The 23,118-nt window shown below is 33.5% G+C and overlaps 1 protein-coding gene and 3 pseudogenes across 1 annotated transcript; 3 read left to right on the top strand and 1 right to left on the bottom strand.

The window, feature by feature from the left end:
- The first annotated feature begins 6,225 nt into the window (after positions 1–6,225).
- On the top strand, positions 6,226–9,321 carry LOC120160486 (annotated as a pseudogene).
- Positions 9,322–10,101: 780 nt separating this feature from the next.
- LOC120160485 (cyclic nucleotide-gated ion channel 4-like) lies at positions 10,102–15,990 on the bottom strand. Its single transcript, XM_039170898.1, has 7 exons — positions 15,352–15,990; positions 13,897–14,112; positions 12,355–12,668; positions 12,111–12,219; positions 11,229–11,465; positions 10,821–10,907; positions 10,102–10,701 (listed from the first exon to the last, which is right to left on the bottom strand). The coding sequence occupies exons 1-7, from the start codon at positions 15,973–15,975 to the stop codon at positions 10,186–10,188; spliced, it is 2,103 nt and encodes a 700-aa protein (XP_039026829.1). The 5' UTR covers positions 15,976–15,990; the 3' UTR covers positions 10,102–10,185.
- A 996-nt stretch (positions 15,991–16,986) lies between these two features.
- LOC120160625 lies at positions 16,987–19,781 on the top strand (annotated as a pseudogene).
- Positions 19,782–21,631: 1,850 nt separating this feature from the next.
- LOC120160135 lies at positions 21,632–23,040 on the top strand (annotated as a pseudogene).
- Positions 23,041–23,118: the final 78 nt, after the last annotated feature.

The following is a 23,118-nucleotide window of genomic DNA, read 5'->3' as shown; positions in this document are numbered from 1 at the left end:
CTGCTACTCCCAATGAAGCATTTATTGGTTTCTTCTGATGAACCTCGATGGGAGTAGGAGAATATAGTGTTGTAATTATCTTTGAATATATAAAAAATAATGATAATATTATAAAGGGTAAATTGCACGTTTAGTAATTAAACTATTAATTTTGTTTTATTTTAGTACTTAAACTATTAATTTTGTTTCGTTTTAGTATTTAAATTTTATTTGTTCCAAAATCATATCTAACGTTTACTTTTTGTTTCATTTTAGTACCCCGCCGTTAAAAACTTAACGAAACTATTTTCTCACTCTTATTTTGGTCACTAAAGTTTAATAATTTTCAATTTAACTACCAAACTTTCAACTTTCTCATGTTTTAATCGCTCTAACTTATTTTATTAATAATTTTTAAGACATGGCTTTCAAATTTTATTTTTTATTTTAATTATATATAATTAAAATAAAAAAAATTGAAAATCAGAGTGATTAAATCTTGAGTAATTTTAAAGTTAAGTAATTAAATTGAAAAAAAAACTAAACTTCAACGATCAACATAGGAGTGAGAAGATAGTTAAGTGATGAATAATGTAATTTACCCGTAAAAAGTGTCATGTCGCAAAATTTTTAATGGTGAGGTACTCAAACAAAACAAAAAGTAAACTTTAGGTATAATTTGGAAAAAATTAAAGTTTTGGTACTAAAACGAATCAAAGCTGATAGTTTAGGTACTAAACATGTAGTTTACCCTATTATAAATTTTAGATATATTTATGTATTTTATATTGATAATATGTTTTTGTTCCTAAAAGTTATGAATTTGTTCTCATCTAAAATTTTATAAATTCATTCTCTAGCATAAAATTTTGTGTTTGTCCCTGATCTAAGTTGAATACAGCAGTCCTTTATGAAAGACGTCTAGAAGACACGTCGATTTCTAAAAATGCTCAAACATGATGTCTTCAGTGCAAGGCTATAAACGAGACAAGGCATATCACAAGCTACTTGAGATCCACTCGGTCAACTCTAGAATCAAATGGACTCAACTCGAGCTCAAACTCGACTCGAATTCTTAACGAGCTGAAGTGAACTACTTGATATCAAACTCAAAAAACTCGTGAGCAAGTCGAAAAATAATATATTAAAAATTAAAAATTGAAATATTAATAATACTAACATTTATATGTTGTTCTTTTTTTAAAGAAAATAATATAAGACTTTCATGTACTTAAGGTTCAAATTCGAGCTTTAGTCGAGCTAAGTATGATAATATTTTGAGTTTATGTTTTTTGAGCTCGAGTTGAGATTCAATTTTTGATTTTGAGTTGACTTTAAAAAAAATTAAACTCGTGAAGTTTCGAGTCAAATCAAACTTTAATTTTTTTTATTTCAAGTTCGAATCTAACTTGTCAATTTTAAACTCTGAGTTTTTAAGCTCAATAATACTTGAGCTCTACCCGACTCGTTTATAGTCATACTTCAGTGTCTTATGGGAAGATACAGTTTCACAAGCATGCATGAAACTTGAAAAAGTCGACGTTTTTTCTAGACGTCTTCCATGTAATATTATAACAGTTACCTTAAATAAAAAAAACTATCATCCAAACACCTTATATAAAAAATTAAATTTTACTTATTATAATTGCTAATCTACTTTAAAAAATCAGCTAATTAACTAATCCCTAAAAATATTAAAACACTATTGTTTAATGTGTTAAAAAAAACAATTAAACAAATTATAAAGATTATTACTTTATTTTATATGTATTTTTAAAAATAAATTAATTTAGGTAGAAGATAACTTTTACCCATGCGGTAGACCCAATTTATTATTTTCGTCCCTATCGTATTTTCATATCAATTTAACCATTGAAGCTATTCAATTACATCGTTCTACACCCTACTCCTCACTTAAAACTCTAAAGTTTAGGGTGCGTTTGGTTCACGGAATGTAAGATTACCAGTGAGAATGTAATATTACTAAGGAATAGGATTACTGGGAATGTTGTATTTTGTGTTTGGTTGGCTTAGCAAGAATGTAAGAATACTGTGTTTGGTTAAAGGAATAAAAAATTATTGGAATGTATATTTGATCAAATTATCTTTATTATATATTTGTTTTTTTAACAAGTTGAAAAATATTTATATATTTTCTTTAAAAAATTTAAATTCATAAAATTTATATAATTTTTTTACAAAATTAAAAATATAAAAGGTTTAATGAAAGGGTAAAATTTTATTTTAACCCCTGAACTTCATACAAAATTTTAATTATAGATTTTTTTTGTAAATCTAAAATAGTTTAAGGATAAATTTGTAATTTAACATTCATAGAATTTTTATTATTCAATGACAAAAGAAGTATATTTTTGAAAGAAAAAAAAATTTAAGGGCATTTTAATCCAAAACGTCGGTAATCAAACAATACCTAAGGAAAGGGAGGTAATGACATTCCCGGTAATATACCTCAAAAAATCTACTATTGGTAATCTTACATTACCAGGAATGGGATTCCCGGGCTAACAAAACGGGTGAATGTTGATTTCATTCCCATGGGAATCCCACATCCCCCATCCAAATACCCCCTTAGGGTTTTAAGTTAGAGGTTAAAGTTTAGGGGTTATGCATTTATGATTTAAGGTTTAGGGTTATCAATTTAAGATTTTAAATTAGAGGTAATGTATAAAACAATACAATTAAACAACTTTGAACTCAAAATTAATACGAAAATATGAGCAAATTCCACGAGATAATGCTCTCAAAAAAAATTTCACGAGATAATCCTCTCGTCAGATTAATTGTTGATGTTGAGATAGGGTGATCCACGTAGGTCACCAAGTGCTGCTGAAGGTCGCCATGCAACCCAGCGTTGTTCTGCATGGCAAATTTGGGGGTTGCCATGCACTCCCACCACCAATGGCTACTGGATCTCTGTTACTCCATTCTTCTTCTTCTTGCACTAAATCTTGTTGTACTTTGAGCATTCCTCAATCACGTGGGGCTAAATCTAGGACACCCAACCTCGGTTTCACCGTACACTTGGCTTTCGAAAGCAGGTCAAATGGGAGAGTTTGGGATTGAAATCAAGAAGAAGACCGAATGATTCGGTTTCGAAGAAGGGGGTGGTGCGGTGTGCGGCGGAGGGGATAGAAAGAAGGGTATTGGTCCCCAGTGAATCCGCCCTGAGGATACCGGAAAGGTTCAAGGTGGTGGGTTTAATGGCTTGTGTTATGTGTTTACGTAATGCTGATCGAGTTGTGATGTCGGTTGCCGTTGTTCCGCTCGCCGATAAGCTTGGTTGGTCCAGTTCTTTCCTCGGCATTGTTCTGGTAAATCCAAAATCATTTCTCTTTTTTGATTGATGAAAAATTTTAATTTTGTTTAATGAAAAAATAAGAATGAAAAAGCAGAAGGTAGTTGGTAGGTGAGAAAATTTGGCGGTTGTTGAGAAACTGTGGGATACTGTGTTCAACCTTCAGCAACCATTACCAAATATTGGTCAAATTCTGATTTTTAGTCCCTGTATTATTAGCCAAAGTAGGTCAAATTCTGATTTTGGACCCTATAGTATAGTAAAGTTTGGGATTCAGTCTATTAATTTGGAGTTGGGAGTTGGATCTAGTCCACTATTTCTTGAGTATATATATTTTGATATCGTAATTTGTTTTTAACTTTAAAGTTTAATTTGATACTAAAATTATTTTATTTAATTAGATATTTAAACTTGTCTTTAAAAGTAAATTTGGTGCATAAATTTTATGATATATTTTGAATTGAACCTTGAAAATAAATTTAACTACTAAAATGTATATTTACTCTTTAAAAGTATATAAATATTTAGCTACAAGTGATATTTAAACTTACTAAAATTTATAACTATTTTGTAACACGCAATGACCATTTTATAATGGCTTGATAAATTTAATGATTATGTTATAACAAACATCAATAACCAAAATATTTTTTACCACAATTTAATGATCATTTGTGTACGTTATCGTTGTTTATGATTATTTTGTATATATATATATCTAAATTTAAATTTAACAATCATTTTATAACTCTTGAAATTTCAAGGACATAAAAAACTCATTAAACAATCTAAATGGTTAACATAAATATTGTTCATTCTAGAGGTCTTAGGTTCGAACAATTGAATTTGTAAGGTGTGTTTACGTTATTAAAATACAATATAGTATAAGTAACTATTGATTTTATGAACCTTAAATCCTAAAATATTTTGGTTATTGCTGAAAGCATTTATAAATTCATGGTATTCATGATGGTGGTTACAGATTTGCTTTTTATAAGAAAAAATTGATTGGAGGGAGAATGGTTAGGGTTTAGGGTTTTTAGCAATAACCAAAATATTTTAAGGTTTAGGGTTCACAAGATCAATAGCTACTTGTATTATTTGTTGTATATTGATTTTGTGAACCCTAAACCCTAAAATATTTTGGTTATAGCTAAAAACCTTTATAAATTCATGGTATGTTGAGGGCAATGAAAGTGGTAGAACATGGTGATATCTACCATGATGGTGGTTACATATTTGTTTTTTATAAGAAGAAATTGATTGGAGGGAGAATGGTTAGGGTTTAAGGTTTAGTGATTATGGTTTAGGGTTTAGGGTTTTTATCAACAACTAAAATATTTTAGAGTTTAAGGTTCAAAAAATCAATAGTTACTTATATTAATTGGTGTTTATTGATTTTGCAAACCCTAAACTCTAAAATATTTTGGTTGTTGCTCAAAACCTTTATAAATTCATGGTATGTTGAGGGCAATGAAAGGGGTAGAGGCCATGGTGATATCTACCATGATGATGGTTACGTATTTGTTTTTTATAAGAAGAAATTGATTAGAGGGAGAATGGTTAGGGTTTAGGGTTTTCAACAACAATAACCAAAATATTTTAGGATTTAAGGTTTAAGGTTTAAGGATGTAAATGAACCGAGCTTGAATGAATAAGGTTATGTTAATGTTCGTTTGTTTATTCTTGAATGTGTTTATGTTCGGTTCGTGTTCGTTTAATTTTTTCGTATCGTGTTCGTTTATTTATTTTTTAAAGGTATCATACAAATCATTAGATTACAATATTGTCTTTTATCCTTAATGAAAAAAAACATCCTTTTGAAAACTAAGTGAACCATAATATTTTAAATTTTAATATAATGCTCTCACGTTGCATGGGAGCAGAGTAAAACACATATATTATTTGCATGGAAATGCTCCAAAATTTACAATTTTTCTACTCTCACCACCCACTCATATTATTATATTAAGTGAAAAATCAGGCATTTAACACATTTGATGCTTGGCGTTTTGTGGATTTGCGTAGGAGAATCTTTGAAAAATAGGAGGAAACATTCATTAATCTGATTACTATATTCACATCTCATCACTGGCACTGTCTCTCTCTTTTTTCTCTTTAGGGTTCTAAGGCTCCAAAACTTTGATCCCTCGTTTTCTCCGTTGGTGGTGGGAGTGCATGGCGACCTCCAAATTTGCCTTGCAGAACAACGCTGGGCTTGCATGTCGACTTTCAACAACTCGCGTGGAAAGCATGACGACTTCAGCAGCTCCCCTATGTCGTCCGGAACACCTGGCGACCTACGTGATAACTATATCTTAGCAATTAATTTGACAATTAATCTGACGAGAGCATTATCTCGTGAATTTTTTTTAAAGAGTATTATCTCGTGGAATTTGTCCAAAAATATGATATGAATAAAAATAATAAATTAAATTTACTATAGAGATAAAAGTCATCTTTAATCCATTAATTTTAATTCACCGAATCAATTCCTTACGTTCCAACTAACCCTCCAACAAACAAGCCGACCTTTGTAAATGCACCTATTTTAATTAGTGACCTTCATAAAATGGAATTTGTATTGACTATATTACCCCTTAAAACGTTTGTAGTTTGATGTGAAGATTACCCTTGAAACTCCGTCTTAATTACGTGAATGCCCCAGAGGTACATTCACGTCAGCGACGGAATCGAAGCAGCAATTAATTACAGTTAGATAAAGATATCAAATCCGACCTGAGTTTAAATTCGCCGGGAATGTAGCCATTTTGCACGCTTAAAATCCACAGACCAAAAAATATCAATATTAAAAAAAACTTTTTTTTTTATTAAAATTCATTTCCTACGTTTATATTTTTTTTTAATTTCTTTTTTAGTACCGATGGAAGAGAGATAATTTTACCGCCACAGTCGACGGCTGACTTAACGGCGGCACTGGCGATCATCGACCGAGAGCAGCTGAGTTCCGAAAGGAAGATGTCCGGTCTCTGCTCCCTTTGGCAAACTTCGTCGACGACGAACAACTCTTCGTCTTCTTCTTCGAGTAGAAATCTCAACCACAATGGCAGCCACCATTAGGAGACGATGCCCGTCAAGTTATCCAAAACTGTTTCTTCCATTGCCAGATCGCTTCTTTCTCCTCGGCGCCGTCTTCGTCTGGATCCTTCTAATAACCTCTATTTCCCTTGTACTAATCCCCGCTTTGCTTAGCCTTTGACTTCGTAGAGCTAAATTTCTATATCCTTTTTAATTTCTCAATATGTATTTTCTAACTGTAGATGAGCCTGGAACTCAGGCGAGAAGTGCGATCAGGTTGAAGAACACTAGTAAATCTCACGTAGCTTTCAAGGTAAAATTGAGTTACTAATCTTTTACTTCTCGTCTTTTATGCCAAAATTTACTGTAATTTACGCGATTCTTTTATTTAAAGTCATGATTTGTCAATGAATTGATATGCTAATTTTGGTTAAATTCTCATATTCCATTCAAACGAGGTTTAATGCTACGGTTCTCTTTGGTACCGAGTTATCAAGCAATTTGTAGGATCTTCTGTTCGGTGGCCTCTTGTTTTTAGCCCGGTAACGATCTCTTCACCAAATATCTCTTATGGTCGTCAGCTTTGAAGCTTTTGGATCGTTTCTGCTGTCTATGTGTCGATCTTACGTCGCGGGTGCTCAAAATCTCTGGTTGCGCTGATGTAGTAGATGTAGCCTCGTCGGTTGAAATTGAGATGTGCTTGGAGTTGGATGGATTTTTTGTTATGTTTGGTCGGTTGGATCTGATTTAGTTCGGTAGGATTTGTATTTGATCGTTTAAGTTGCCTTTGTTGGCCTGATTTTCGTTTTTGGTTTGTTTTGGTTGTATGTTCTCTTATGTAGCACTCTTTTCCTCCAATTAGATTAGGGAGGTTTTTAATGAGGCTCATAAATGCTACGGTTCTAACGGTTAATTCCTTAAGTTACTAAATTTTACCGTTAATATAATAACATTTGATAATTTCGTTGAATCTGGCTGTTTATTTATTTAGTTCACTTTTTTATTTATTATTTTGTAGTTTCAGACTACTGCGCCGAAGAGTTGTTTTATGCGTCCACCTGGTGGCATTTTGGCGCCAGGGGAAATAATTATCGCAACTGGTAATAAAAAACTGCAGCTCGTTTTGAAATTTTATTATAATAATTTTGTTTGACTTGGTTTGTTTGTTTGTTTGTTTTTACAGTGTTTAAATTTATAGAGCGTCCGGAGAATGATGAGGTGCGGGTGGATTTAAAGAGTAAAGTTAAATTTAAGATAATGAGCTTGAAGGTAACAGCTGGAGTGGATTACTTGCCCGAGCTTGTAACTTCATTGATGTTCATGCTTCTATATTTGGTTTTTTCTCTTAAAGTTCAGTTCCGTGGAGGCCCTTGTTTTGTTAGCATTTCATTAATCTCAGTGGATCTCGGATGAATTTAAACGGGAAATTTAGGATATTTGAAAGTGTTGAAGGAAAATGCTTGTTAAGTTGATGCTTTAGTTGGTTGTTCTTATTCGGATAAGACGAAATCTGCTTAAAGGGTTTTTTTTTACTTGGTAAAGTTTCTCTGTTTTCATTTGGCTGACATGCGTGAAGATTGTGGTTATGAAACACTGCTTTAGCGAATAGTATGATTATATTGCCATTTTCTTCTTACCATTGCTGGACCAGAGCCTAGTTTGGAAAAATAGTTTTGTTTAGTCGCATTAGAGCTTTTTTGGTTAGGGCATTATAATATGAGTTTAGTCAAATTGCTGCAGAAAAATGTCTTTTATAGTAGCAATCAATTGGATAGGTAGTTATAAGATAGAGTTCATTCATGTTAACTAACAAACAATTTTTTTTATTAGTGTGAGGTGAATACAAGGTAGTATCTGTTCCAAAGACTCAACCATTTGATAATGAACGTTCATAAGCCTTTGCAAAAGTCTTTTATTTCAAAAAAAAAAAACCTTTGCAAAAGCTGTGATCATCAGTAGAATGCCATGAGAGCTGGTGTAAGCATGTAAAATTGATCCTTTAATATGTTCCATAGACTTTTAAGGTTTCCAAATCTTTTTTTTGCATTTAATGCCTAATGTGCTTGTTGGTTGTGTTATTTTTATTAGAATTTGATCATGTACCTTTATTGGATGTTAATCCCTGCTAACCTTAAGAAGCTGATGCTAACACGTAATTTTTTTTATTACACCTTCTGCTATATAGTTTGATGAACGAAGGGATCAAGTGACTGTAGAAAGAATTTGCGGGTTGTATTTCTTGATGTGGGGTTGCCTAGCTCTGTAAGTGGCAAATTATATTAGTATTGTTTTGCTTTCTACACCTTATGGGTCGCCTTTCAATGGTTTAATTTTCCTCTTGTTCCTTAAGGCATTGGAGAAACTTAAGTGTCAGTTAGCTGAGGCTGCTCTCGAAACATGCAAGAAACCCGCCATTGAAACAGGTCCCCGGGTTGTTGGCGAAGGTCTTGTAATTGATGAATGGGTAATTAACCGTCTATATATCTGAAACAAAGTTCCTTTTTCCTTCTCTCCCTTCTGACTTTACTTATATTTGATGATTTCAGAAAGAGCGAAGGGAAAAATACCTGGCACGTCAGCAAGTTGAAGCGGTAGATTCAACATGAAGTGTTGTTTGATTAGGCTGTAAGTGCTTTTTTTCTTTGGTTGAATCCCTCAATTTGCGACTCCTTAGAGGAGGGAAGGTAAAGAGATGAGTTGGCGGATGAGTTCATGTAGAGGAGAACCGTGTGTTCTCATGCCATTAGAGGAGGGAATGCCATCTTACTTGTAGATAATGGGGTGTTTTTTTGTCATGGAAATAAATACAAGGAACAATGCATTTTCATATTCGTCCACTTTTTGAGGTCGGAGTGCTTATATATGTGTTACATGTGTTTAACCTTGTGTTTCTGTTGAAATGTTTGATTATAGCCATTGAATTCACTAGGATTGTACTATACACTGCTATTTTAGATTAACAAGAATGAATTTTGCTCTGGTTTGAAGTGATTTATGTATCTTATTCTGTTTTCTTTTTAAATGATCACTTGGTCTTACCATGAACGAGTTGTGGTTTTAAATTTACTTGCATGGCAATTAGTAATCTCCGGCAGCATGTAGGGCTTTCGAACAGCTGCTGACATCCTTTTCCGGAACTCACCCTATCATAGATTCGTAGGTCAGCTGCGCAGGTTATCTTGTTTATATTCATTCATGTCATGATCTTTTGCAACTTGTCGTGAAGATGCAGGGCTGGTACTTGTTTGTTCATTCATGTCCATTCTGGGCTGAATTGTACTTGTTTGTTCATTCATGTTCATTCACCCTTGATTCTTTCGATGTCACTGAAGCTACCGAGATCGCACTGAGGCTACCAAGTAGATATGGTTTTCGAAGTTAAATGATGGCAACCTTGCAATTTTGCTTTTTAAGGTCTCTTCTGTTGCAGAAACTGAGCTCATTCTTTATGCTCGGTTGCATATGCCTTGACTATATGGTTTATTACATTGAACCAAATATCGTGGAAGTGCGTTTGGTTCATGGAATCTAAGATCAGAGGTGTTAGTTTTACATTTTAGAAATATATTCTGATGTTTAGACGGAAAAAATTACTTTAAATCAGTAATATGATATTACCAATAGTGTAACAATTCACAAATTGCAGTACAAAAAGCCTCACTTAGCTTCAGTCTCTGTGTCAACTCAAAACTTAAGCTAAGAAAGGCCTTTCCTATGAACATCTTGCATAGCAGCAGCCATGCTTCAAACCGTGCAGCAGGTTGCATATCATCACAAATGATATCAGAACAAATGCAAACTCGAAACACCGGACCTTCGGAACTCCATGAAGCCTCGTTTTAAACCTTTTTTCAAAAATAAAAATCTTCTTGATTTGGCTTCGGTGAAGTCAACATAGCTGTATAAAGCCTGAGCCTGTCCTCCCCTAACGAATTACTCCTCGATAACGGTCTTCGAGGCCGAATGAATGACAACGACGTGAGAGTTAACCGGTGCTTGTACCGCCTCCAAGCCAACTGAATCGCAACTGCTGCCCATGTCCGCCACCCGGGAGAATAATATCGAGCACTCATCTGGATCTTTTCGTTAATGAATGTGTAGCGGAAATGTTGCGTGACATATTTAACGTCTTCAGCTTCAAGGCTGAATGCCTCGGTAGTTTCGAGTGTTACGAGTGTGGAACACGATGGCGGAAGCCTCTCAATTAAGGGCCTTCGAAGACACCACGATAAGAGCTCGTCACCGCTAAAATTTCCGGGGCCTAACATGCAGCAACTTTTCACACCATCTCTTAGAACTTGACTGCTTTGGAGATGTCCCCTAACTACAAACAGCATTCTTTGTACCGGGTCACCTTCTCTAGTTATCTGCAATATCCATGCCAATGATTCCGATTTTTTTTCTTAAAATATTCCTATCCGATACACATATTATACATACTCAACTGTCTCAAATAAAATTTTACAAAACAGAAATTGATACTTACAGTTTCTCCCTTGGTGAAAATTAAAGATTTAACACGATCACAAATGTTTTCTAGGACCAAATCATCCATGTGTTGAAACAATGGTACCTGAAACAAATATAACTTTGTTAAAGGCATATGTTGACATATAATTTAAAATTTTAAAATTTATTTGAAGGGCATGCATAAAGAAAAGGTTTTAATTTGTATTCATGCCATTTTTTTTAATAAAAAAAAAGACTTTAATCTTTTTATAATTTAAATATTTTTTTTACTTATTGTCTCATATACAAGGTTCAATATCTCTCAAAATTTGATTCTTTGGCCCATCAAAAATGGAATTTTGTGCAAAAAAGTTATGGCAATTTTCAATTTCATTTAGGATTAATGTTTATAAAAAATTAATCTTTACTTTGTGAAATTAGTTACCTGTCTAACTAAATCCAAGCAAAGGTGGTACTTGATATCCCTCCGGAGCCCCTCGGGTAGATTTTTGATCATCTCGCATTCATCGACACCACGCATCGCCGCCCACCGTTGCCGCTCGTAATTACGGACCCTATGCCGGAACCCTGAAGGCAAGCGCCTCTTCCTCATCCACCACTCGATGTTCCTCATCTTCAATTGCATAGCTTGTTTCTTGGACGTAGTTGCATGCAGAAACACCTTCATTAAACATACCCACACCAGAAAAGATAAACACAATAATATTTTATATTTTTATATTAAAAAAAAGTAGTTAGAAGCAGAAAACATATTGGTGTACCAGTGGATGAAACGTGGCAGAAATGTCAGATTTTTGTATAAGACAAAATGTATGTCTGAACATGAAAATTATAAAAAATTTGTTGGAGACAGATAGAATCGTTTGATGGGTTCCACTGGAACCTAAGGGATTTTGGTATGTGCTTTGGTCAAAACCGACATTTTTCTGTAGGAATTTGTATTACATCCACTACAGCTGCACTATCAATCCTGTTATTATTGTTTTTGGTAAAATACATTTCAGGTCCTTATCTTATTAGTTCGGTTGGAAATAGATTACATTCTTTAAAACAAATTATAATTTGGTTATTCAAGTAAAATATTGTTATAAACATATCATCCCCTCAATAAAATTGAAATAAATGTACTATTATTATACCAAGCCACTTTACTATTCTATCTAACATTTAATAGTTATTGATCTATTTGTAACAATTTTTAATTGAGTGAATAAATCACGACTTTTAAAAATAACTTGTATATAACCAAATTAATATTTGAGTGACATGTCATATATTTTAACCTATTTTTATGGGCCGTAAATACCTTAATGTTCCCGATCAACATTGTGACGAGAAGAAGTCCACTGGTAAGAACAATGATGTTGAAGACAACTTCTAGCCATTCTGTTGTGCTCTCCAAGTTCCCAAATGTGCTGATAATTTACACACCCAAAAGGAAGGGTAAGAAGCAAATATATATATATTCATGTGCAGCCCAAGGTCATTTTATTATTCAAGAATGATTAATTCGACCATAATTAATTGAAAAAAGATTGAGAGAACGAAACCTGAGAGTCATAAGACCCCAGAAGATGGGGAAAAGTATTTTCTCGAGTCGACTCTCATTGGTGACGAGCTGAACGGTCCATTTATAAGCTCCGTAATCGTAGTTATCGGATCCTTCAATGCATATGCTTCTTGCTTGCTTGTTTTCTGCCCAGAGCAGCCTTGCTCTATCCCTCATCATGCTTCTTGTCCCGTAGTAAATTGGGTCTTTGCAAGCCAATAATCTCATATCACAATTCTCTATTCCTCTACATTGCTCTTTCAGGCACTTGGCCGATCTCTTAATCCCTAGCAAATACCAACACGCCCCCACCGCCTATTCATGCACCGAGTCCGTTCAAGAGAAAACATGAAACAAGTAAAAAATAAACATATATAGGTTCAATCAGAATAACATTGAGAAAAAATTATCATGGAAGTCATTGATAATTACGTACAACTTTCGTGACACATGTTTTTTCATATTAACAAATGATGATTTTAATAAAATCGTACTTAAATGACAGGGACGGAGTCAAGATTAAATATGGATAGAGATCAAAATATCAAACTTTTCAAAAAAATTATATTGACTTATTAGGTATTTAAACTCAAAATTCAGAAGACAATGACTAATTTGTCTAATATTTAAACTTACAATGACCTAAATTGTTATTAGACAAAAAAATTGAAAATATGGAACCTACTTAATTAAATGTTTAATAAATTCTTATATTTTTTATTTGAATAATTATTTTTACAAGAACTAAAATAATATTAGATAAAAATGTATCAAATATATAAAACTTTCGTAGGGGCCGAGGCCCCTTTGGACCCCAACAGAGCTCTCGTATCTGTTAAACGGTTTTAAAAATATTGTAAGTTTCATTATATTTTCTTAAATAACTTATCTTTATCTCTATTTCTTTTATTTTAATTTTTTTTCAATATTATCCTAAATAAGCCGTAGCAAATGTTAAAATAATTGAGTACCTAAATGAAATGAATATTTTAATATAAAATGACATGAACTGCCTATAACCAAGTAAAAGATATCAAAAGGTGCACTATTTGCAATATTTAATTAAAGTTTTTCCTCCCACGTGAATCACGAATAGAAAAATAGGGTATTGAAAAAATAATTATTTATGATTTTCCACCTTTACGGAACATTTTTCACTTACTTTATCTCTAGTCCTTTTCCCATTTTCGGAATAGGCCAAAAATTAATTAGGGATTTGCTAAAAGTCTTGATCACTAAAAACACCTTTTCCAAAACCTTATAAAAAAAAAGGGGGGAATCATATAAAAAGTTAACCTTCTTGTTTTTGTTGAGAATATTCCTTTTCACAATCACTTCAAAGAATACTATTTACCTCTATTTTTCCGAGGATCGATGATTATCGAGAATATACACAGGATTTTATGTTAGAGAGTTTAAATTTTATTAGAATACGATTTTTTCAATATTTTTTGATTCATCCTTGATTATTATATATTAATTGTTTTCGCGATTAAATAGGTAAATTTTTGATGAGATACATTTTTCTTATGTAAAAACTTACGTGTGAAGCGACGAAATAAGCAATCAAGTTGAGAGCGATTCCCCACCAGACGGTTCCGAAGATGTAGCCGGAAAGGTTCTGCAGACGGCGTAGGAGGCAAACGGAGTGGTATATCTTCGGAAGGTATTGGAAGAGGAAGATGATGAGGAACACCGTCGTCACTAGGGTTACTGATCCTTTCTCCAGTAAAGATGGAATTGCAACCCATAGTACAATCTTCATTGCATTGTGAAATCATGTTAGTCCGTTAGCATTCGATACAATTGTACTATATATAATTTATAAAGCATGCTTATATTTGTGTGTTTATATAAATTTTAGTTCGGCAAATATTTCTTAACGTACACATTTTTTAAAATATTTTATTTTACTTTATAATTATTAAACAAAATAATTAGTTTTTTGTTTTCTAGTAAAAAAGAAGAGAATAAAATCGTATATCGATCTTTTCTCTAATGAAGAGAGAAGGAATTTTGTACAGAAAAGGAGAAAAATAATTGGATTCTCCTTTAAAGAAACATCTTAATCAATAAACCTCTTTTATATCAATGGCCAATAAATTACGATCCAAAAATTAAGAATTTAAAATGAAAAAGTATAAGAATAGAAAGATGATAAGGGCTAGTTTAGTATTTATCTTAAAAAGTTAGGTGATCATTATATTTTTAAAATGTTTAGTTTAAGATGCAAGTGTTTAGTATTTATGTCTGGACGCAGGAAATGATGTTATAAGTTAAAAAATATATATTTAAATAATATTAATTTTTAATATTATACTAATAAAATATATTAAATTAAATAATGCAAATATAATAAAATATTTTATATTAAAAATAAATTTATAATGATTGTATATGTTTCATGAAATTGTATAAATTTAAATATTTTTTATCTGAAACCATTGAGTCATTAAAAGATAATTTTATCCTCTTATGAAGATATGAGTTTAAGCAAGTGCATCTGCATGTTATGTATGCATTATCAATGTCTAACAAAGATGTTGAACAGAAAACCTAAAATTTTAAATATTTACATGTCCATTAAAAATAATTTTCATTAAAAAATTACTTGGTTAATATATTTCTTATTGCTTCAAATAAATTTTTGAAGAGAAGAAAAAAACAATTTTCAAATGCAATACTACAATGGACTGAAATCCTTTGAAATTTTTTCTCTTTCCATTATACGCTTCCTAAAAATATAAAAACGACATGGTTTCATCACATGTTTGTTACACTGTCCACTGGGTATCCTTTGCATGCAACAGAATCACTAAGGGCATGCACTCGTCATCTCTTCTAACACTAAAATGTAAACTTTTAAAACCATAAACAAAAATGGTAAAATTTTAATCTCTCTCATATTGATTAATGGGTTATTAGCTGCTAATTAATATTAGTTAATGATACTGATTAATGTGATTTATGACGATGTTGTGAAATGAGTGGAATGTACCTGAGGTAGAGGTAGGATCACAAAGAGATCAAAGAAGAATCCTTTCTTTGCTTTCAAGTATTTGAAGGCCACTCGGCGGCGAGCACTCGCGCCGCCACGAGGGCGGTTGCTTCTTTCTCCTCTGCCATCTCTTTCCTCTTCGTTCTCACTTCCACTTCTTTTATCATGGCGGCGGGCGTCCGACGATCGGTTTATCATCTTGAGCTGCAACCACATGTTCCACACGTGCAACGCGTCGGTCATGCACCGAAGCGCCGTCACGGTGATGGCGAACCACCCGTCGACGAAGAGGCACATGCATGTTTCGCTGACCGAAAGGGCGTAGAAGAACAACGGGTCCACGAAGAGACCCGTTGCGCACACGAGGCGGAAAACCCTATTCCATTCCTGAAACCATTTGGCTCTCGGGTCGAAAACTTGCCCCAGAGACCAAGTTGTTCGGCGACGGCAACCGCCTCCGCACGTGAACAACAACCTCCGACTATCCCTCGAACTCTCTTCTTCTTCATTTCCCAACAAATCTTCTTCGTCTTCTGTATCTCCCAACTTTTCTTCTTCATCGTCACCAGTAAAATATTGCGTGTGAGTTGCACGTGAAAAGGAAATCTCACGTTCGTTCTCCATCGAGAATTGAAGAAGAAAGAAAGGTTTTCTGGGACTAGTGAGAGATTTTCATCTGAGGTTTTGAAGAAGCAGAAAATTTGTTAAGAGGCAGATATGGCACAGAAAGGACATAATAATTGGGGAGGAGAAGAGTGAAACTATAGGGATGTGGGAGAGAAGCCAATAATATATGTACCGACAAATTATTGAATGTCCCCTTCACTCATCATTGTCATAACCATTTTTTTTAAGAAAACAATTCAATATTATTTTAAAAAACGATTCTTATTTTGGAAAATTAGAGATTAAAAAGTTAATTTGGATTAAATTGAAAATAAATCACCATCGACCTTTGGATTATATAGGTTGAATGCCTAAAAACATCTTTTAAAACAATATTCCAACTATCAAAACTCAATTCTTGAACATTTGGACAAAGTGGCATGTCTCTTTCTTGCATGAGATGGTTTTCGACTTTATCTAAGAGACATCTAACAATTACATTTTTATAAGTGTCTATGGTGAGAACAAATCTTTGTCTTTATCTTAATAACTAAACTTTCGTTTTAGGTCAGTGATCTAATAGAGAAGTCTAATAGGAACACTGTCAGTGGATCAGAGCCCAAGCTTCCATTCGTCCGAGTAAAGGTGATTTCAGCCCCTGCTTTGTGAATGATGTTAATGCGACTATGGAATCTGATTTTTGTACCAAATTTTATTCATTTGACATGTTTCACCTTTGAGATAAGGTGACTTTTGCATCCGGATATAACTTTTTCAATACTTTGTGTAATATTATAGGTGGATTACTCTGGATTCATGACAATAAATCCAAAAAGGTTTGGACAGAAGTATGTTGGGAAGGTATAATGAGGCTATAGCTCATACTGTTTGAGGAATAAGTTGTATATATATTTTTATTTCTCTCATTCAGATACTAAATAATTAATATTCAATTTTTGCAGGATGCATATCCTCAAGATATTCTTATATTTTTGAAAGCTGCTAACAAGTTTTTCTACAGTCTGGAACATGGGTTGCAAACAAGTTTCTCTACAGTCTGTTTCCCAAAGATTTAACTGGACAGTTTGGAACATGGGTAGCACTCTTGCAGAGATAAATGAGCCTCTGCTTTATATAATTAATCACATTAATCCCTAATTCTTTTGAGGGGATAGAAGAATAAGATAAGAATAGGTGGGCAGTGGAATATTCTATTACAATGCTGTTGGGGCAGACTCGCTAACATATACTGGAACAGCTGTTGGCTTGGAAGTTTATTTTCACTTTTGAGGACCATCAGATATTGCTTTTTCATATATGCTTGTTTCTGCAACAGCATCTGGATTATCAAAGCTCTTTTTGTTTTCTTAATTTTATATGTTTGATGTTAGCTTCTAGAAGAAAGGTTTCAACAAAGTTAAGTTTCTTTTTATTGTAGCCAAAATTGATGATTCTGAAATGCTTCGTCTAGAAGAACTGAATCAACAGAATATAGAAGCATTAGTTGCTGAAAACAATCTGGTAATTGAACTTGGCATTCAATGTTTCCTTTTTGTTTTGTTTTGCCTGTATCACTTACTTCACTTTTGGTACATAACACAAGGAGAAAACTTAGTTATTACATAAGTTTCGAGTTTTAAAATAGTTTATAGTATAAATATAAACTTGAAGTTGAGTAAAAACTCATGTAAGAACTAATACCTATTCAAAATAAGCAATATATATTCATTATCTTTGTTCAAATTAATACATTTGAGTGACAAAAAATGACCTAGTGAAGTTAGTTTATTGCTAACTCGTGTGCTAAAACGTAAAGAAAATTAACACTCCAACCAAACATAGCATTAATGCTTATTTTAGTGTACTCCCGGAGGGTACTATGCCAAAAGCATAATGATCTAGAATATTGTTCCTATGGAAAATATTTTTACTGAAAACACCATGTATTTTCCATGCTAAACTCAATTTGACATAATAACTAAGCATTGATTGAATGCTTCTGCATACGAAAGCTGTATCAGATTTCCGTTTTCTTTCAGTTACCGAACTAAATGGGACTTGCATGACAGGGATCAAATATTTACAATGAAGTTTATTCACCTTTAACCTGGTCCTTTTTATCATGTCTATCTTGCAGAAAATGGAGATCCTTCCAGTCAATGACTTGGATGTTGCACTTCAGAATTTTGTTAATAAGGATGACAAATTGGCTTTCTATAACTGTGTGCAATACAATCTCGAAGAAACTCGTGTAAGTATTTTACAGGGTACCCAATATGCATTTAAATTAGTGCAAAATCATAATGATAGAATGGGGAGGGGAGGACGAAAGAAGATGTTTTCAGAGAGTACTATTAAGGAACTTACTTTTACTGTTTTAACTCGAGATGCGGTCCTAAATAGAGCTAAATGGCTTCTCTGATTCATATAGACGACCTTGCATTTTGGGAAAGGCTTCGTGTTGTTTTAATCCTTGTTTAATTTTATGTCAATTGGGTGTCCCTGTTATAAATTCTTTTTGGCTGATGTTTTATAACATAATCTTATGGTTTGCTCAATTGCATGTATTAGTTGACAGTTCTTTCTTTTCATCATATTTTTGTTCGTGTCAGTGATTTCTTCACTCTTTTTATTGACAGAACAAAATTGGAAAAGATTCAGATGCTCCAAATTTTGAAGAGGAAGACTTGATTATTAAAGTTGGGGAGTGCTTCGAGGCAAGCATTTCAAGTTGATTGATATAAAAATTACTACAAAGTTTTAATGCTAAATATCCCAATTGCAAAAATGTTCCTAAGTTGACCATTGTTCATCCATAGTGCCTTCTGTAGATGGCAAAATACACTATGCTTCAATTCATCTATTAATTTTGCAGGAACGTGTCAAGGAAAGGTCCTCACACCCTAAGGATACTTTTCAGTTCACATCCAGTGTGCAGTCCGTTGAGGTGATCTTAATTTACATTTGCTCTGTGCTGATCAACAATGATTGGATATATTCCACTTTCTATTTGTTTTCAGTGCTGATGAAGTTTTCTTATACAACGTTCTTTGCATCTAAACTTTTGGTCTCCAATATTATAGAATGCGAGGAGTAAATACGATACTGGAATAGTAAGTGCAACCTCCCTTAGCGATGATGAAGATACAACACAGATATTAAGCTCTGCCAATATAGGTCGGAAAGAGTCATTGACAGCTTCTCGATCATCTTGCGATGCTCCCGAACTTGTTAAAGGTAAAGTTCTACTAGAGGAAGGGGCAGATCTAGTGGCAGAGGATCTAGTGGCTTAAAGCAGACAACTCTGGATTCGACCTTGGGGTTCCGCCATTCTCAAAGGTGACACTTTGATCTAACCTGTTGGCAAGTATCTTAAACGTATGGAAATTTGCATCAATAGTTAAATCTCATGGGTAATTTTACTAATGCAGATCTGCATCAGCTTCAGTCCACAGCATTGCTGATGATGAGAACATCAACTCCGCTTCTAGTGCAGAACATGGTATTAATGAGGTTAACAACAGTTCGGTATGAAATGCCTCTCAGTCGATTCATTTCAATCCCATGCTCCTGCTCTATTGCTTCTCTATGCGACTGTACCTGGTCATCACAATTTCAAGAATAATGTAAATACAATCTAAATAAGTGCTCTGTATCTTTTGAAGGAAAATGATGAAATTGCTCAAGGTAAAGGGCGCAAAAGAGCAACTCCTAGGGGAAGAAATAGAGGATCTTCATCTAAGCGGGGTCGGAAATCTGATGACTCTTTGGTTCACAAAATGTTCATGAGCAAGCACGATGACGACAACGACGACGAGATTTAACAAGCCTCCACCTCGGGTTAGTGATTGTTCTATTTGTTCCTTTTGTAATCATTTTCTGCAGTTAACTTGGCATGTATATTTTTGTTTGTCTATTTATCTCCTTTTTACTCGGGCTTTTGGGACATTTTCCTCTGTAGTCTGCTGCTTCTAAATTACGAGTAGTGTTCCGAATTCTGGTTCCGCTCGTAACTTCACCGTGTTTATAATCTCAAGATTTAAGTAAAACAAATTATATCTTTACCTTTTATTCAGTATCAATACCTCCAGCAATATCAGACTAGTTTCCCCTTAGTGCTAGAAATCCCTAGCATCATTCATTGGGATTCCATGACTGCAGTCTGAATCCGTCCCTCCGTGTTTCGTAGGCAACAAAACGTTATGGATCTTTGAGAAGATAATTGTCGTCGTCCTTCAACCTACAAGACTACGGTGAGAAATCGAAAAGCAAAACCATCCTGCAGCAGCCCTCAGATGTAAATGGTTTTCAAGGCGCAATTAGGTACGAACTGTATAGCCCTATTACATTATACAAACCTTTTGCTTGCGAGATTACAAAGGATGTACGCACCAGATTCGTATATAGGAGTATTATATTTTCCTCGTGTCTTGGTATATGTATTAGCAACAATGTAAGTTCATTTGGTATCTACTACTTTCAAGTTTAAATTTATATAAATTCCTTTTTTATACTATTAGTAAATCATTTTAGTACTTATGTAATAATTAAGCTTTTTTCTTTGTTAATATTTGGCTAATCATATGAGGCATAAGATATTAGCAGTTCTTTGCAAATAATCAAAGCTGATCAGATTTTCACTTTTCCTCTTTGCAAAGTTTACACGGGCAAAAGTTTTGCATAAACATTATTTTTTTCGTACAACCACAATAGCTGACTCGTTGGCTGATTATTTTAGATCGGATGATATATAGATTTATTTTGAGTTAATTTTTTCAACTTAACTTTTACATTTACAATATCAAAATTAAAATTCATGATATTACTTAAAAGATACAATCATCTTGTTAGATCTTTAGATAAAAAATTGTTTTTGTATAAACGTTATAAAAAATATACACGGATATTAAAAAGGAAAATGTGAAGGGAGGAAAAATTAAAGAATGTACCAACCTACAAAATCAGCATGAAATTATTTCAGTACAATTTGACTGCGATAGGTCAGCTGGAAGAGCGATGATTTAAAGGTCGTGTATTTCAGTACAATTTGACTGCGATACGTCAGTTGGGAGAGCGAAGATTTAAAGGTCTTGTATTTGATGTCGCATATGTCTTTATTTTTCTGTATAGTCGTAGGTTCAAAAGCCTAAACCATTGCTCCCATCAGTTTTAGCAGGGTGTATAAATTTCGATTTGATTAAAAAAATTTAAATTCAAGTTGAGTTATATATAAGATTCAAATAATTCAAATTTTTTAATAATTAGTAGGTTAGTTTTCAAATTCAAATTGAATCCTTCAACTCTGTATGATTTATATATATCACATAACATAAATAAATATATATGTATATCGTGTATGATTATAAAAAGTTGTTTAAAGTATAATCAGTTAGTATCATAATATTTTAAATATTTATTATTAAATTTGAATAGAAAATTAAACATCTTAATTATATTCGACTAGAATCAAATTTTATGAACTCAGACTAAAAAAAATTTAAAAGGAAAAGATAAAATGTATGGATATAAGGATAAAAGTTGGAGATACTTCAAATCCTTTGCAGCCTTTTAATTGGCTGACTCCTGAAACCTCCAAAATCAGTTATCTCTCTCTCTACTATATATATATATAATATATATAACTTCCACTTCCCTTTCCATGCATATTTTCCTTGCCAAGCTAAACTCAACTAAATAAACCAAAAACAAAACATTGCCCCTTCAATTCTGAGAGGCGATGGCTTCAATGCTTAGCTCAGGAACTGTCCTTAGGCCAACCTCTTTTCTTGGCCAAAACAAAAATGTTAATCCTTTCAGGGATGTCGTCTCTGTAGGCACTTCCAAGTACTCAATGGTAAGCTTTTTGGGGTTTCCCCTCTCCTTTTGTCCTCTTGTTTACTGAATTTTGCATTGGGGAGTAATGTAATGTAATGTAATGCGTAGGGGAATGAACTGTGGTACGGACTAGACAGAGTGAAGTACTTGGGACCCTTTTCAGTGAGTTCCCTGGTGACTATGGATGGGACACTGCTGGTTTGTCAGCTGACCCTGAAGCCTTTGCCAGGAACAGAGCTCTTGAGGTGAGCTTGTTACCAATTTCAAACTGTTTTTGGGTAGGTTAATTTGTCACAGGTTTTAGAAAGTTATATAATTGATAATTATTTTGATTAGTCCGAGAATGATACGTTATAGTCGGCTTTAATCTAAAATGTTATTTGTTTGTTCTAAAAAATTACACAATTGATAATAATTTCGGTTACAACCGAGAATGTATTGAAGATAACTTTTTAGGTTACAATCATAATAGTTATATTATTTACACGAATTGTTATGAAAATAGTGATATTTTCTATTTCAACTTATTTTAGTCAATATATTCTAAAAAAATTACGCTCTTCATAATTATTTTTTGTTATAATCGATTTTGATTTTTTTGTAACTTTATGTTTATCGTTTTTATTTTATACTCATCAGCTATTTTTGCTTCCTTTTAAAATACTAAATTCAATGCCCAATAAACAAGAGTTTCGTTCTTATCTAGGTAATCCATGGAAGAAGGGCAATGTTGGGAGCATTAGACTGCATCACACCTGAAGTCCTTGAGAAATGGGTTAGGGTGGACTTCAAGGAACCAGTATGGTTCAAGGCTGAAGCTCAAATCTTCTCAGAAGGTGGCTTGGACTACCTAGGCAACCCTAACCTCGTCCATGCTCAAAGCATTCTCGCCGTCCTTGGTTTCCAGGTCGTCCTCATGGGGCTCATCGAAGGTTTCCATATCATGTCTCCCCGGTGTTGGAGAAGGCAACAACCTTTATCCCGGTGGTCAATACTTCGACCCTCTTGGTCTTGCTGATGACCCTGTCATGTTTGCTGAACTTAAAGAAATCAAGAATGGCAGGCTGGCCATGTTCTCTATGTTTGGTTTCTTTGTCCAAGCCATTGTCACCAGAAAAGGTCCCCTGGAAAACCTCTTGGATCACCTTGACAACCCTGTTGCCAACAATGCTTGGATCTATGCTACCAAGTTTGTGCCCGGATCGTAAATTAATAGCCCCGTATCGAACTTGTTCCATAATTTCCTTCCTTGTGTTAAGATTAGAGATATTAGAGATATGTATCATCTACGTTATTTAAATCGTAGAGATATGTATCATCTACATT

Source organism: Hibiscus syriacus, unplaced genomic scaffold (assembly GCF_006381635.1).
Source record: "Hibiscus syriacus cultivar Baekdansim isolate YM2019G1 unplaced genomic scaffold, ASM638163v2 tig00111392_pilon, whole genome shotgun sequence".
Taxonomy (NCBI): Eukaryota; Viridiplantae; Streptophyta; class Magnoliopsida; order Malvales; family Malvaceae; genus Hibiscus; species Hibiscus syriacus.
Note: the sequence above shows the minus strand (reverse complement) of the source record. Positions and strands in the feature narration are given on the sequence as shown.